General features: G+C 45.6%; 4 protein-coding genes across 4 annotated transcripts; 1 reads left to right on the top strand and 3 right to left on the bottom strand.

Annotated features, from left to right (window-relative positions):
- Nucleotides 1-3,923: 3,923 nt before the first annotated feature.
- LOC1280840 (ornithine decarboxylase) lies at nt 3,924-5,370 on the bottom strand. Its single transcript, XM_320707.4, has one exon. It carries the CDS (start codon nt 5,310-5,312, stop codon nt 4,095-4,097), a length of 1,218 nt encoding a protein of 405 aa, XP_320707.4. The 5' UTR covers nt 5,313-5,370; the 3' UTR covers nt 3,924-4,094.
- Nucleotides 5,371-5,720: 350 nt separating this feature from the next.
- LOC133393385 (ornithine decarboxylase 2-like) lies at nt 5,721-7,024 on the top strand. Its single transcript, XM_061658190.1, has one exon. The coding sequence runs from the start codon at nt 5,764-5,766 to the stop codon at nt 6,976-6,978; it is 1,215 nt and encodes a 404-aa protein (XP_061514174.1). The 5' UTR covers nt 5,721-5,763; the 3' UTR covers nt 6,979-7,024.
- Nucleotides 7,025-7,057: 33 nt separating this feature from the next.
- On the bottom strand, nt 7,058-8,718 carry LOC4577605 (ornithine decarboxylase 1). The gene is made up of 2 exons (XM_001238364.2): nt 7,266-8,718; nt 7,058-7,197 (listed from the first exon to the last, which is right to left on the bottom strand). The coding sequence occupies exons 1-2, from the start codon at nt 8,495-8,497 to the stop codon at nt 7,110-7,112; spliced, it is 1,320 nt and encodes a 439-aa protein (XP_001238365.2). The 5' UTR covers nt 8,498-8,718; the 3' UTR covers nt 7,058-7,109.
- A 2,610-nt stretch (nt 8,719-11,328) lies between these two features.
- LOC1280842 (ornithine decarboxylase 1) lies at nt 11,329-13,117 on the bottom strand. The gene is made up of 2 exons (XM_320709.5): nt 11,706-13,117; nt 11,329-11,635 (listed from the first exon to the last, which is right to left on the bottom strand). Exons 1-2 carry the CDS (start codon nt 12,908-12,910, stop codon nt 11,503-11,505), a joined length of 1,338 nt encoding a protein of 445 aa, XP_320709.5. The 5' UTR covers nt 12,911-13,117; the 3' UTR covers nt 11,329-11,502.
- Between the last annotated feature and the right edge of the window lie 1,974 nt (nt 13,118-15,091).

The following is a 15,091-nucleotide window of genomic DNA, read 5'->3' as shown; positions in this document are numbered from 1 at the left end:
TCCATCACATTAACTTTTCCTTGGAGAAAGCTGGAAGAGCTGCGGGAAAAAAAGTTCAAGCCAATGCGCCTTCCCCTCTCGTCCGGGGGGGGGGGGGGGGGGCAAAGTTTAACTTCATTCCATTGACTTGGGAAATTAATCTAGCCAATAATACAAATGATCCATCAATCGACTATATCCATGGGCCATTTTGTTTTGTTGCGCTTTAACGTTCCCCCTAATCAAACAGACCGTATGTACCGTCGGGAATTGGAAACGTGCGTAGAATTAAAGAGACAACCTGCCCCGTGCTGCCACTGGGATTATGCCATTATTGATCCATTTCCCAATCCCAGCCAATTAATTTTGCTGGACGGTACTTGCGGGGCTTTAAGTTAAAGCGTAAGACTATTGACCGATTCACTCTCGGCACAGCTCTCGGCTACTAATTTCCATATTTTAAAGGATAGCATTTCCTGTACCGCTTTTTTGTTGTTTTGTTCATTCCGATGATGACAACATTTTGCAATTAGCATTACGAACCTGATTGGAATATTGGTTGGAGAAAGGATAAAGCTTTCCAAGGGAGATTAATTAGTTGGTTTTTCAGACATTGAAGAACTTTGATAACATTATCAAAAACTTTGAATACGTCTCAAAATGTTTAAAAAAACATAAATTCATTGTAATCGTTAGAAAAATATTTTATTTTCCTGAATGTGTACCTGCACCGATCAAATTGATCGATTCTACAAATCCAATTACATTTGCTTCGACCTATATGCTACTCGTAATCCATTTGCCGCCAACTATAGCGTAGAACGTTACAACTGACTTTTATTTTTAGTTCTCCCGGGAAAAACATCACACAGCAGACATCATCAGAAATAAAAGTGTCTTTACATGTCTCACATTTTCAATAGAACTTTATGCTTTTATGAAATGTGTATCAAATGGTACGCCCGAATTGCAAGGATTTAATTTGTATGATATTGAGCATTGGAAATGAATTCTAAAAACCAATGAATTGCAATGACAAATTGAAACTAGATATTTATGTTATTGATGTTATTGAATGTTATTTATCGCGATTGCATTTCAACAAAAATAGAACAGTGTATGTGCAACAGGTTATTTCAAATCATTCTTATGAACAACAGCACTTTAGGACGCTAGCATGTAGAAAGCGTGCTCATTGCGAAATGAACATTGAATGAATATTCAGTTTGAGCATGCGTGAATTCACGATTGGCACAGTGGTCGACGACCGTTCGAATACTGGAACTTTATATTTTCAATACCTTTTCATTTTCATTTGTTTTCCAAATGTAGAAACATATGATCTAAGTCGCACTTTTTGTAATAACTTACCAAAACACACACGTAAACTTACCAAACACAAGTTAAAAAAAGAAACAATGCAAACAGGAAAATAAAAAAAAACAAATACCTTCTGAAACTGTTTATCATCATTCTATATACTTTGTTTTGGCTCTTTTCCCTTGCCTAATCCATTCCATTTTATTAGGTTTAATGCATCCAGTTTACATGTTTGCGGTAGAACTTTGTGAAATATGTTTTATTTTATTTTTTTCATTTAACATCTCTTATTTAAATCTGCATTATTTAAACTATTGCTAATTATTAGCCTTACCTAAGCTAAATCATTTGGCACACTTTACAGCGCTACTTTATTTTTACAAACACACTCTATGTTCAGACACCTCTCGGGTAAACCCAATCAAATGGGTTTTCCGCACTCAACGCTGCTCTATCGAGGAGCTTGCCTGTTTCGCAAAACAAGGTAGTAAAGGTTGCTTAATCTGCTGTTGTTTTCCTTGGTTTCTGTTGCTAGAAAACAGCCGATGACTATCCTGTATGGATTTTGACCCCATATGGTTCCGGACGACCCAGCGCATGAAGTTTGCTTTGAGTGGCCAGACAAACAAGCGGGCGCGTGGTATGTAACCCATTATTGAGTAAGTAGAGGGCGTGGACGCGTTTGCCATCAAATCCTGGATTAAGGCAAACGATGGTTCTAGTGGTAGGTGTGAACAGTTCGGGATACCTTTGTAACAGGCGTAGACTGAGTGGTAGTTAGAGTGCGTGAATGGAATGTAAGGCAGTGAGTTAGACACGTTAGACAAGCTGAAATTTCATTCATAAAACTTCACGTCATTTAAAGTAAAGATAGCGTAGGTGCATCTTAAGGTCTTTATTCAGTCATTAGGAGAAAACATCAAAGTAAAATATAAAAAAATACTTCTAGTGGATTTATTGTAACTTTATCGAAGGTTCAGTGCCTCGTGCATCTTTTAAGTCTTTTAATGAAATAATGTTGCTGTTTGTATTTTGTCTTCCTAGTATACTGTACTCGTTACCACAATTGTTACAAGCAACTAAAAGATGAAGAAATCTAATCTAAAGCATTTTTCAGTAGTGCTCAAAAGATGGCAAATAAGTATTGGAATATTTTGATATCCATAAAATTGAAACAAAAATTCAGAAAAGTCTTAAACGACTTGGGAAATGCAATGAGTGAATGGTGCCTATTGGCGTAATGACCTACGCTACCATGACGGCCTGTACAATGCTTTTGAGACTTGTTATATACCACGCAGTTCCGGGCTGGTTAGTTCTTACTACGAGGGAACGGTATCTATCTAAGCACTAGGTCTATGTCTAGGCTTGAACCCACGTCGGGTATCGTGCAAGCTGACGACTATTCTACGGGACCGCTCCTTCTACAATAGGATATTGTGTACAACAGTGATTCCTATACTAAAAATAGTTCTTGCAAATAAAGTATAGTTACATCATATCAATTGTTGCATCGAGATATTGTACCGGTTCTTGGAGGATATTCCCTAACATCTATTTTCTCAGCCAGTTTCTCAAGATTCTTTGAACCATTCACTCATTTTTTGAATAATTCCATAATTTTGTTGTACTATAATTTGTAACTCCAATACAACATTTACTGAATATTACTATTATTATTATTATTATTTTATTATCAACATTTGTCCACCACACGGGCTTAACGAGCTGCTCAGAAAACTTAGTTACAATATAAACTTTTAGAATAGTGCAGGAAATGAGGACAAAAATTAGAAACGCAATAAAACAAATTATTTCATTTATAATGTAACCTGGTTACAATATCTTGGAATCTAAATTTTTCGTTTATTCTCAAATAATTGTAGGCTACTACTACTTATGTTAACAACAAATTACGAAGTGTTTAAATAAGCTGGTGAAAATATTACTAATTTAGCGTACAGACAGATCATCTTCCATCATTTTCATTTTCCAGATCATTTTCCATGTCTCGCAATGCAACCGATGATCATAAACCTTCAAACAATTAACACAGTGGGGTAAGATAAACCTAACATTACAGAGCTAAATGATGAAAAGAAGAGAAAAAAAAACTAAAAACGATAAGAAAGATACGATCTTATTCCGATTTTTTTTCATTATCGTAATTTAGCTAACGATTTTAAAAATATGTATTGCCTACATATTATACCAAAAAACAGTGAATTTAATTCACACCCATTACAGAATCGATCAGTTTTTAAAAAAGGGGCAATGAAAACATGTAAGATCTATGAAAGAAAACATACTCTGACGCTCTGGTCACGATCAACAATCAATCAACGCGGCATTCGACCAGTAAACCAACTCACCCAACACCCCGCGAACCGTCACTGATGCGCTGATAATGGGAAAAATGATGCTTCGGACATGCGCATCATTCCATTCATAACATTCCTCGCCCACACACAGATGGATGAGCTAAAGGCATGCAAATAGTTTTCCCTCGCAACAGCAATTAAGTGGCACGTGACAGTACATGCGTGAAGTACGTGCAGTTGCCGGGCGCCAAACACACTTTCCCCCATTCGTTGTAATAAATTCAAACACACAATGAAGCTCACTTTGTTTGTTTGCACACTCTCTAGCTTTGGAGACTGACTTTATTTTAGCACCGTATTGCATCACTTAACCATACTTTAATTCTAGTTGTTCAACAAAAATGAAACACGCTCCACTTCAACCTTTCACTCTCGCGAAATCTTAACTTAAGCAGAACAAAAAAGCCCGCCCTTTCATCCACGCACTGCTTTGACCGCCTCCGCACACATGTAATTGAGCGTCGCACGTGTTAGGCACACCTTCGTGCCGGTTGGCCGAAAGCCATTGTGCCCCCGGCCCAGCAGCTTCGCGTACGCGCCCCGGTTGGGAAACACTAGACAATCGCCGATCTCATGCTCGGGCAGGGAAATTTCCTCCCGTATTACATCATGCTCGCACATGGTGCGGCCGTAGATCACCGACCGTACGCACGGTGCCCCCCGTTTGTCCTCCTGCAGCAACGGACCACTGCCCTGATCGTCGCACCAATCGAACGTATCGTACAGCCCGTCGTCCACGTAGTACCGCACGCGTACCACGGCTCCATCCACATCCTTTTCGTACGACTTCGATACCACATTGACCAGTGCCGTCACTGCCGACTCGACGTAATACTTCCCCGGCTCGGCTATAACCGTCACGGGGGTGGGGACCAACTCCTTCAGCGCTTTATTGATGTAGTACGCGCACCGATCAAACAGCGCACCATTGGCACCGGGATAGCCACCGCCCACATCCAGCAGCTCCATCTTCATCCCGAGCGTGCTGCCCACGCGGAAGATCTCGATCGCCTTCCGTATGCCACCGTAAAAGCACTCCGCATCCATACTGCCCGAACCGACGTGGAAGCTGACACCGATCACACTCAGCCCGAGCTCCCTGGCACGCTCCAGCAGCGGGCGTGCATCGCGCACCTGATCACAGCCAAACTTTCGCCCCAGGGATAGCTGCGCTGCCGCTGCATCGTGCCGCACGCGCAGTATAAGCTCAGCCTCCGGATAGTGACGGGCCAGCTTTTCCAGCTCATCCGAACCATCGAACGTCATGCGCTTGACGCCGAGCTTTTTCGCGTGCGCAATCGAGCCGATCGATTTGTTCGGATGAGCGTACACGATCCGATCGGGCGTTACGCCCAGCCCTAGCACACTGTCCAGCTCGGCCCGGGACGCACAGTCGAACCCGCAGCCGAGGGCCGCCAGCAGGCGCAGAATCGTCGGATGGCTGTTGCACTTGACCGCGTAGAACGGGGCGACGGTGGGCAGCTTCGCTTGCCAGTTCCGGTGCTTCGCTACGATGTCGTCCAGGTTGAGCACGTTCAGCGGCTCGCCGACGGTCGTCACACGCTTCGCAATCAGCCGGATCAGCTCGTCCACCGAGCTGTGCTCGTCGATCAGTATGTAGCCGGGATCCATCGTCAGTCAAAGTGAACCGGTGCGCAGGAACGATCGATGCCTACTGCCCAGCCCGGCCGGCATTTGTTTACAACCCATTAGCTGCTCGATGGGGAGAGGCCCCCGTGAGAGCCCAGTGCTCGACAGGCCAGCTTAAAACATTAGTATGATCCCGCCCGTATGTTCACACGGCCCGTGCGGCATCGCTGAATCCCATCGCTGAAGTACCTGACGGTTAACAACCTCAATTGCCTGCACTCTAGGTTTCCCCGTTGTTACCAGGCTCGGGCTTTTCGGAGGAGTTCCAGCCGTACATCACTTCTCACATCTAATCGATCGATCTGATCGCTAGAACTTGCTTGCATTCTGGCTTCCATTCATCATCTCCCGCTACACCTGCACCACTGCACTGTATAAATAGCAGTCAGCAGTGAGGCCGCGGGCTTAGTCTAGTGTGCAGTGTCCGCCCCGAATGGAGTCGTCCCCGGAACCGCTCAGTGTGTTTGCCACCACGAAGGCACTGCTGTTGAAACGTTTCGTCGCCCAAGGCCACACCGAAACGTCGCTCAACATCCTCGATCTGGACGAGATCGTACACAGCCACCACCGAGCCATGGCACGCTTTGGAACGTTTGCGACCCCTTACTACCCGCCCGGCGTTAACAATCATCCCGCCGCGTTAACAATCCTCAGCAAACTCGGTCTCGGGTTTAGCTGCGCCTCGATCGCGGAAATGGGAGCCGTGCTGGGTACTGGCGTACCTCCGCAGCGCATCATTCTTGCACATCCGGTCAAATCACCCGACACGATACTGTACGCCAAGCAGCAAGACATCCAGCGCATCGTGTGCGACAGTGTGCAGGAGATCACGAAGGTCCAGCGTCTCTACCCGACGGCGAAGATCATTCTACGCCTGCGGATGTGTGTCACGCAAAAGTTTGGCTGCTGTCCATACAATGACGTGGAGGAGATCTTGCACTACATCAAGTCGACCCAAACGGTCACCGTTGAAGGTATTCATATTGCTTTGCTGCAGACACCCAGTGCACCCTCCCTGCTGGGTGAAACATTGCAAAAAGCTATCCACATCGCTCAGGATGTGTTTAATCTAGCGCACGCTCTTGGCTGTCCAGGCATACCGGAGCTTATACTCTCCGGTATGGACAACGTGCCACCGGCAGAGCTGCAGCAGATACCTACCGCCTTTAACCGCGACCCTACCTTGCGCATCATCATCGAAACTGATCGGCAGCTGGTCGAGTCAGCCGTAACGCTACTCGCTTCCGTTCAGTCGAAAAGGGTGATCCGACTAGGGGGAACAGACGGCCCGGTGCTGGAGATAATGTACTTCATCAATGACGGCCGGTACGGGTCGTTCGAGTGGTGGAATGCGGTTGATAAGCGCCCAGCGGTAATCCGGTCAGACGGAACAGTGCTGCACGCGGAGCTGACGTACCCTTCCTCACTGTGGGGACAGTCGTGCGATTCGGCTGACATTATCTGCGAACGGATCGAGCTGCCGGAGCTGGAGATCGGTGACTATCTGGTGTTTTCGGGGATGGGAGCGTACGGGGTAACGCTTGCGTCGCGTTTCAATGGGTTTCCCATCCCGGAAACGGTTGTCTGTGCGGGACAGAGCACGACAAAGGCGCTTATCGAAAGCACCGGTACTCGGTGGTTAAGCTAGTTGGAGTTGTGGAATAAATAGGCAAAATTGGCTACAGATATTGAAACCATCGTTGAAGTGTTTTTGGTTCGTTGGGCTTTGCGTTCCTGTTTATTGTTGTGTAGTTTAACCTAATAATGTTCATCATCACTTTACATTGTGGATCGCTGATCACTTTTGCAGAATTCAGTGATTGGCATGATCTTGCTGGAGCTCATTCCAAGATCTTGTAGTATTCTCCTGAAACATTGTATAACATGTACCAATATAACACCTCATGTTCTAAAACAGATGTCTTCACAACTTACCACGTTCCTTCGCGAAGATACGCCCTAACTTTGGGCAATGGGAACCCATTGAATTGATTTGCTAGAACCATCCCGTATGCTCCGACATTTTCAAACACCACACTATCGCCCACGTCCAGCTCGGGCAGCCTAGCTTCAGCGATTTTATCTACCACATGACACGTTGGGCCCCACAGAGTTGTGTCATACTGTTTGGTGAGCTTGCTCCTTACGATCGGAACAACTTGCTGACCTTCCAAAGCCGTACAGTAGAACGTCCCGAAGATGCCATCGTTCAGATAGTAATACATTCGCGTTTTCTCCGTACCATCCGGCTGCTTTTCCTTCATCACACGCTTCGAGTCCACGAACGATACCAGCGTCACCGCCGACGACACATAGTACCGGCCCGGCTCGGCAATGATGCGAATGTCCGACTCCGCGGGGAAGAATTGATCGATTGCCACGTTCACCGCCTGCGCGTACCGATCGATCGGCTTATCATTATCACCCGGAAAGCCGCCCCCAATGTCCAGCAGACTAAACTCGTACCCAATCGTCTTGGCGTACTCGAACAAACCCTTCGCTATCTTCACCGCCTCATAGTACACCTCGTGCTCGTCGCAGTCCGACCCGACGTGGAAGCTTATCCCGATCACATTCATCCGCAGGGTGGCGGCATAGCGCAGCAGCTCGGGCGCTTCCGCGATCGGATCACACCCGAACTTCTTGCCCAGCGAGCACCGTACCTTCAGTGAGTCGTGGCGCATGCGCAGTACCAGCCGCGCCTCTGGATAGTACTGATGAATCTTCTCCAGCTCCACCGCACCGTCGAACGTCATCACCGACACCTGCTTGGAGCGGGCGTACAGCAGCGACGGGATCGATTTGGCCGGCTGCGCAAAGATGATGCTCTCCGGCTTCACCCCGTACCCGAGCATGCGCTCCATCTCGCCCTTCGACGCACAGTCAAAGCCCGTCCCGAGCGTCATCAGCGTCTGCAGGATGCGCGGATCGTCGTTGCACTTCACCGCGTAGTACGGCTTCACGCGCGGCATCTGGGCGCACCAGCCGTAGTGCTTGCGCACCACATCGTCCAGATCGAGCACGTGGAGCGGCTCCTCGTGCGGGCCCATGCGCACCACATCCTGGATCACGTCGCCAATGGACGCTTCATCAGCGAGGAGCGTCAATTCGGGTAATGAGGTGGTATTAGTAGTACTGGAACACACAGATAACTCTTTGGAACTCATCGTTAACGTTTGGAGCGATCGCGATCGAGGTTAGAACAGGAATGAGCCCCGTGTTTTTTAGCTAGCTTTATACTACAGGGTTAATTTTAGACTAGAAACAACAATTCATGTATAAATTTCAGAGTAATAGATTCCATTCCAGAATCTGAACATTTTAGAACAGGAATTCGTCATAAATCATTGGAATTTGTTTGATTTGTTTGTGTCTGTCACATTTTTTATGATCAACGACACTATTTTTAGCATCACACTAGCTTAATAAATACCACTTTACTGGTGATCTACGTCTTATTCATTCCAACATCCTCTTCCTTTGCAGTGAATTTATCACTCAATCAGCATGGCAGCCGTGAAAGACCTTGAATATCTTGTAATAGTGTTCATTACAGATAGGAATAAAAGTTATTTTCGCTGTCCCGTTTTAATCAGATTTAAAATCCATCCTCAATCAATCATCTTTCCAAACAGCTACACGCATTACACTGTTTAAGAGAATGCTTGTCATTGAGATAACTGGAACATCACAGTCATGATTCACCGGAACCGGTAACGGTTTCTTAGAGTTTCGATTCTACGATTAGCGTCATTTAACGGTTATCAGTTAAAATTATTGTTATTGTTAGTAGGATGAATGATGGGAAATTCTTGCTTGCGTAGGTATTCTTTAATCCCAGTTTGGCCCTATAACCTACAAAAGATGATCTTGGCAAAATTGGCAAATCATGTGAGGTCAGAAAAGATGAATATTTTTAAAATTAATATTGATGATTGCCTACTACACACAGAAGTCAGAAATAATAGCCGTAGCTCCATGGCAAGAAATCATTCATTATATTTGGTGTATGATATCTAGAACATGTTTAAAAAGATCCAGTGCAGTGCACAGAAGGCCATAAACAAATTCTTGTGATATTAGATACAATTTCCAAAATTCATGTTTAATGCCTACCGATGACATCAATGAAACTCGAATATTCGCTTAAGTAATATACAAACATACATATACGCCGGTTTATGTCGATTTTTCAAAAATTCAGTCAAAATACTGTACTTTTCATAATTTTATAATGATAAAATTTCTTAGAATAAAGACTTACAAGTTCATAAAAACAAAATATAGTTTGACGCTTTTCTTGATAAGTTTTATCGACCTGAGGTTGTGTGTGATTCCCATCTGACCGTGCATCCAGACATACCGCCATATAGCTTTGCGTCATAACATGTGAAGTTTAAGTCGATGACATTCGATGATATTCGATAAGCAGTCCATACAAAAATCATCAGATTCATGGCGAATGTGGGAGCGCGGGAAACATTTAACATTTCAATGAATGTCACACATACACATACATACATTTAGGCGTAAAATGTATCAGAAATGTTTATATTGGCTATTAATTCCCTCTTCACAGTGTGATATTGTCTTAGTGTGTCTTGGCGCATTCCATGTAGTGTCCACCACTACAGCTGCTACCAGCTAGTCTGATAGTAATCGTGTGAATCGTAATTGCTGCATGTTTGCCTCATTGGTAGTCCCAACAATTTCATACCAGTAATCAGTGGCAGATTAACCCGAATGGAACCCCTACGCGGTCACCCAAATGTAGTTCGCGTAGTGTTTAACACGCCCCTGTCAATAATACCTCGAATGGATAGGAAATACATGTTAAAGGGTATCTGTCTTTACTTCCCGTGTTGAGAAGGAAAGATTACGTTCAAGCTTGTAGGTTACTGTGTACGGTGGCCCGAATTCCTTTATTATCTCTACTGTGTTTGGTGTTTAGTGGAGCGATGTTTTGAGGCACCCAACACTGTAGAATAGTGCACATGCCTGCGCTAGGATTAGCTTAATTGGGTCGCATCACAAGCACTTCATCACCTATGAAGGGCTGGGAATTCACTACTGTACTTTGGCGCTCGATCGTTCACGTAGACTAGGAAACTCTCACTGTTTAGCAAGACCGTCAAGTGGGTGAAGTTGGTTGGTTGAGTGTCTAGGAACTAGGAACGCTTATGCAGCGGGACTGGCATAACAACCACTCGCACGGTCTAGGCTTGTCCACAATGAGACGATTGCGTGATGCATAGGATCGCTTGAAGTTAGAACCAAACACTAGTGAGTCACTATAAGTCAATGCATATGACAGCGTAACACCACACGCTTGGACATGAAACGTCATCGAGGATCTCTGCGTGGGGTTTACCTTGATGTCTTGGTAACCATGCATTGTTCCACGGATATTTGGGATCTTAGAATGTAGCTTGATTAATTACAGTCTACATGCCATTGTGAATTACTGTCAGTATGACGCCTAACACTTGTGACACACCCATTGACTCTGTCTGTCTGACAAGACGACAATTCAGGCGTTTTCTTCAAGAGCTAGCTTCATAAGCAATTGTCTACATTCTTCTAAGTGAATTTCATTTTCAAGCTTTATAGACTGTTTTCTTCTCCTTATCGTTTGGCGCCGTTATTTGACATCCGTGGTCAATTTCATTAGCCTAACTTAAGCTTTTATGGGCCTGAATACTTGCGAAGCTATACCCATATGACTCATGGAAGAGATTTCAAACCACGGCGGTCGTTTAATTGATGATTCTTCCTCAAGATAGTATATCGAGATTTACAGTATATCCTTGTAGGAGGAACTTGTAGGATCCACTGTGATATCTCCTTGGAAATTAGTGGTAACGTTTCTTTAAAAGCGCAGTAATTTAGTTAAAAGTTGATTTATTAGTTTTTTTGTTTTTTTTTTCATTAATTTGGTTAGTATGTTAGTCGAGAGTATTACTAACATATTGCTGTGCCATAAAGACCAATACACCTCGTAATAATGCCCTGAGCGACCTTATTTTCGCTTCTTGAAAACAATCTAATCGCTAAACCTAAAGCTAGGAACAAAAAACAGTAGTACAACCCGAACAAGAGTTGCGGACCAGGTAACATAATGCAAACTTAACTGCCATTGGTACGTAGTTCAAGTGCTCTAATGCACATCCCATCAAACCAAGTACGGTGCCTCAACGATGGGAGTGTAGCTGCTCTCGTGCGTGACAAGCAGCTTGCCATCCGAGCTATCGAGGGAGCGGGCCGAGATAGCTGAGGAAGCTGCGGTCAAGTCTTGCAGTATTTTCCTGCAGGAAAAAAAAAGAAATACCGTTAATCCGTGTTGCTTGGAGCGTAAAACAAAACACCTTTACTTACCAGGTACCTTCGCGCAGGTAGGCAATCACCTTGGGCAGGGGGAATCCGTTGAAGCGGCAGGCGAGCACCTGCCCGTACGCGCCACAGTTTTCAAACACCACACTATCGCCCACGTCCAGCTCGGGCAGCATCACGTCGGGCAGGATCAGATCCATCACGTCGCACGTTGGGCCCCAAACCGACGTGGGGAAGTCTTTCGCACCGGTCTTGCGCTCCACGATCGGTATCGCTGGCTGTGCCTCGTGGGCAGTGCAGTAGAACGTCCCGAAGATGCCATCGTTCAGATAGTAATACATTCGCGTTTTCTCCGTACCATCCGGCTGCTTTTCCTTCATCACGCGCTTCGAGTCCACGAACGAAACCAGCGTCACCGCCGACGACACATAGTACCGGCCCGGCTCGGCAATGATGCGAATGTCCGACTCCGCGGGGAAGAATTGATCGATTGCCACGTTCACCGCCTGCGCGTACCGATCGATCGGCTTATCATTATCGCCCGGAAAGCCGCCCCCAATGTCCAGCAGACTAAACTCGTACCCAATCGTCTTGGCGTACTCGAACAAACCCTTCGCTATCTTCACCGCCTCATAGTACACCTCGTGCTCGTCGCAATCCGACCCGACGTGGAAGCTTATCCCGATTACATTCATCCGCAGGGTGGCGGCATAGCGCAGCAGCTCGGGCGCTTCCGCGATCGGATCACACCCGAACTTCTTGCCCAGCGAGCACCGTACCTTCAGTGAGTCGTGGCGCATGCGCAGCACCAGCCGCGCCTCCGGATAGTACTGATGAATCTTCTCCAGCTCCACCGCACCGTCGAACGTCATCACCGACACCTGCTTGGAGCGGGCGTACAGCAGCGACGGGATCGATTTGGCCGGCTGCGCAAAGATGATGCTCTCCGGCTTCACCCCGTACCCGAGCATGCGCTCCATCTCGCCCTTCGACGCACAGTCAAAGCCCGTCCCGAGCGTCATCAGCGTCTGCAGGATGCGCGGATCGTCGTTGCACTTCACCGCGTAGTACGGCTTCACGCGCGGCATCTGGGCGCACCAGCCGTAGTGCTTGCGCACCACATCGTCCAGATCGAGCACGTGGAGCGGCTCCTCGTGCGGGCCCATGCGCACCACATCCCGGATCACGTCGCCGATGGACATGTCATCGCTGATGAGCGTCAGATCGGACGGGCACTCTAGCACACTCATTTTTGGTTCCTTGCGTGGTGGGCTAACGAGACAGCTGGCCGGGGGGTCCTGTGCTACCGAATTTTCGTTCCTGGTTGCTGTTTGCGATACGATCTAAGGCCGCGGCACTGGACACGGCAAAGCGAGCGAACGCGATGAATGCGCGAGAGTAAAGCTGTACACCAATGCTGGGCTGCACGACACTGATAAACGGAAATGTTTGGTAAAGGGTTCTTATACCCGTCCACTCGTAATCGCGCGCTCGCAGCCCATGTGCAGCAGACCGATGATTGATTCCCGTTGCACACCACCGTGCCGTGATGCCCGTCAATCGATCATGATACTGTCCAGTCGGAGCCGCCGTCGCCGCCGCTGCCCAACGGTATCTCTTGGTGCGCTGGGAATTTCAACACTTACGATGATCGTCACACGGTCACACTTTCTCCTTCGTGCGAATAATTTGCGTATCGGAATACCAAACGTACCGGTACAAAGGTTACGATAGGGGAGCTGGGTGGCACATAAGCTGCCACTGCTGGGGTGCCTGATTGCCTGATCTCTGGCCACTGATTGCATCTGCTTATCGCTTCTAGAACAAAAACCACGCCGAGGGGCGGAGATAATTTTCCCCATTTTGAGAGCATTTTGGCACCCCCTTTTTCGCATTTTCTTCGTATTCTCTCCTACTCCCGCAGGGGAAAACAATGCGCCCCGCGATAACGGCGACCGTGGAATGAAATTATCTGGCTGCTCCCACACGCAAATTCTCCAACATCATCATCATCATCATCATCATCATTAGTCAGCATCTTTTGCTTTATTTTGGAAGTGATATGTGAACTTTCCCGGATCTGCGTCCGTTCGATGGTTCGGGGTACGGGGACGAATGGTGCAACCATTTCAATGGAGTCGCCCAGTGCGTCTTGCGCTGTTTGCTGAAGGAAGGGTTGGTTGAAGGTGTCCTCGCTCGTTCGACAGCTTCCACGAACTATCGGACTTTATTCCGAACTGATAGCAGAAGCCGAGCGAGATAGCCGGTGCGATAGGCGAATTTCTTCTGGAATAGGAAATACATTTCGAAGGTATTTAACAGATGATAATGTTTATCTTCTCCGTGCGTTCGGTGCGTGATGGATGGTTTGTTCGATGGAAGCAACAGCAGTGGAGAGGGGGTCATTGATTTGTTTTTCTTCACATTCATAAATAGTATCGAGCTGTTATTGATTGGAAGAAAGTGACGAACAGATAAAGAGGAAACAAAACCGTACCGAAAATGCTGCTTTTTGCTTAATTTAGAGTTTATTTTTACTGTTTTTAACAATTCATTTAAATGTGAAATATTGTTTTGGAGAATATACGATAATTAATAAAAAAAGGATATATACTTATATCAAATAACAATAAAACTTGGCGTTGAAACCTATGACTACACATATAAACTAAGTAACCTATTAAACACGAAAATTTTAAGTAAGTTCGTAAAAGCTCCTTAAATTCTAAATAAGTTAAATATCTTATTTGTTTTAGAAAATTCAAGCTATAAAACAAAAACAATAAATAGTTTCTTTTTCTCCTTCAGTTTGGCGCAATAGACTATGATAGAGGTTTCGACGGTCGTTTTAACCACATGTGTGTCCTAAACTTTTCATTTTATCAGTCCTATGCGCGATTTAAGCGCAATGCATTAAATTGTGCATTGAACGACTTTATCATAGGACCCTTTTTGCATCTTTTTTTCTTATTGAAAAACAAAACTACAACCAGCCATTGACAATAAATAAACAATAGTTATAAATACAAAAAATATCAACAAAATATCTTTAAAAAGAGAAAAAGCCTCAAAGGGATAGTCAATAATTAATAACATATAACCTTTGTTGGAAAACTAATAAAACATTTAAGAAACCATTTAATGTAACAGAAACAGATAAGATAAAACAAATAAATATAACCACAGAAAAAAAACAGAAAATTATACCAAGAGCGTAGCGCCTTAGCGTGATCAAAGATTCAAACCAAACAACAGTCGCTATCCGCCTGCGTGTATGCAACTAGCTTCACACCGCCCAACCGAACGAGAAAGGATGGTGGTGGTTTCTTATCTGATCCCAACGCACCCAACCTATCGGCGTACTATATCTCGTCAACGGTTATTAACGGTAAGCATGAGCAATCTCCCACATTCAAATACTGCCATGTGAT

The sequence above is a fragment of the Anopheles gambiae genome, chromosome 3 (genome assembly GCF_943734735.2).
Source record: "Anopheles gambiae chromosome 3, idAnoGambNW_F1_1, whole genome shotgun sequence".
NCBI classification, from domain to species: domain Eukaryota; kingdom Metazoa; phylum Arthropoda; class Insecta; order Diptera; family Culicidae; genus Anopheles; species Anopheles gambiae.
The sequence above is the reverse complement of the archived record's forward strand: the minus strand, read 5'-3'. Positions and strand labels throughout refer to the sequence as shown.

Bases quoted from the DNA above. Each gene is read 5' to 3' on its own strand.
- LOC1280840 (XM_320707.4), bottom strand. From the start codon at position 5,312: ATGGATCCCGGCTACATACTGATCGACGAGCACAGCTCGGTGGACGAG.
- LOC133393385 (XM_061658190.1), top strand. From the start codon at position 5,764: ATGGAGTCGTCCCCGGAACCGCTCAGTGTGTTTGCCACCACGAAGGCA.
- LOC4577605 (XM_001238364.2), bottom strand. From the start codon at position 8,497: ATGAGTTCCAAAGAGTTATCTGTGTGTTCCAGTACTACTAATACCACC. The intron at 7,198-7,265 runs GTAAGTTGTGAA...ACAATGTTTCAG, and splicing joins TATCTTCGCGAAGGAACGTG to GAGAATACTACAAGATCTTG.
- LOC1280842 (XM_320709.5), bottom strand. From the start codon at position 12,910: ATGAGTGTGCTAGAGTGCCCGTCCGATCTGACGCTCATCAGCGATGAC. The intron at 11,636-11,705 runs GTAAGTAAAGGT...TTTTTCCTGCAG, and splicing joins TACCTGCGCGAAGGTACCTG to GAAAATACTGCAAGACTTGA.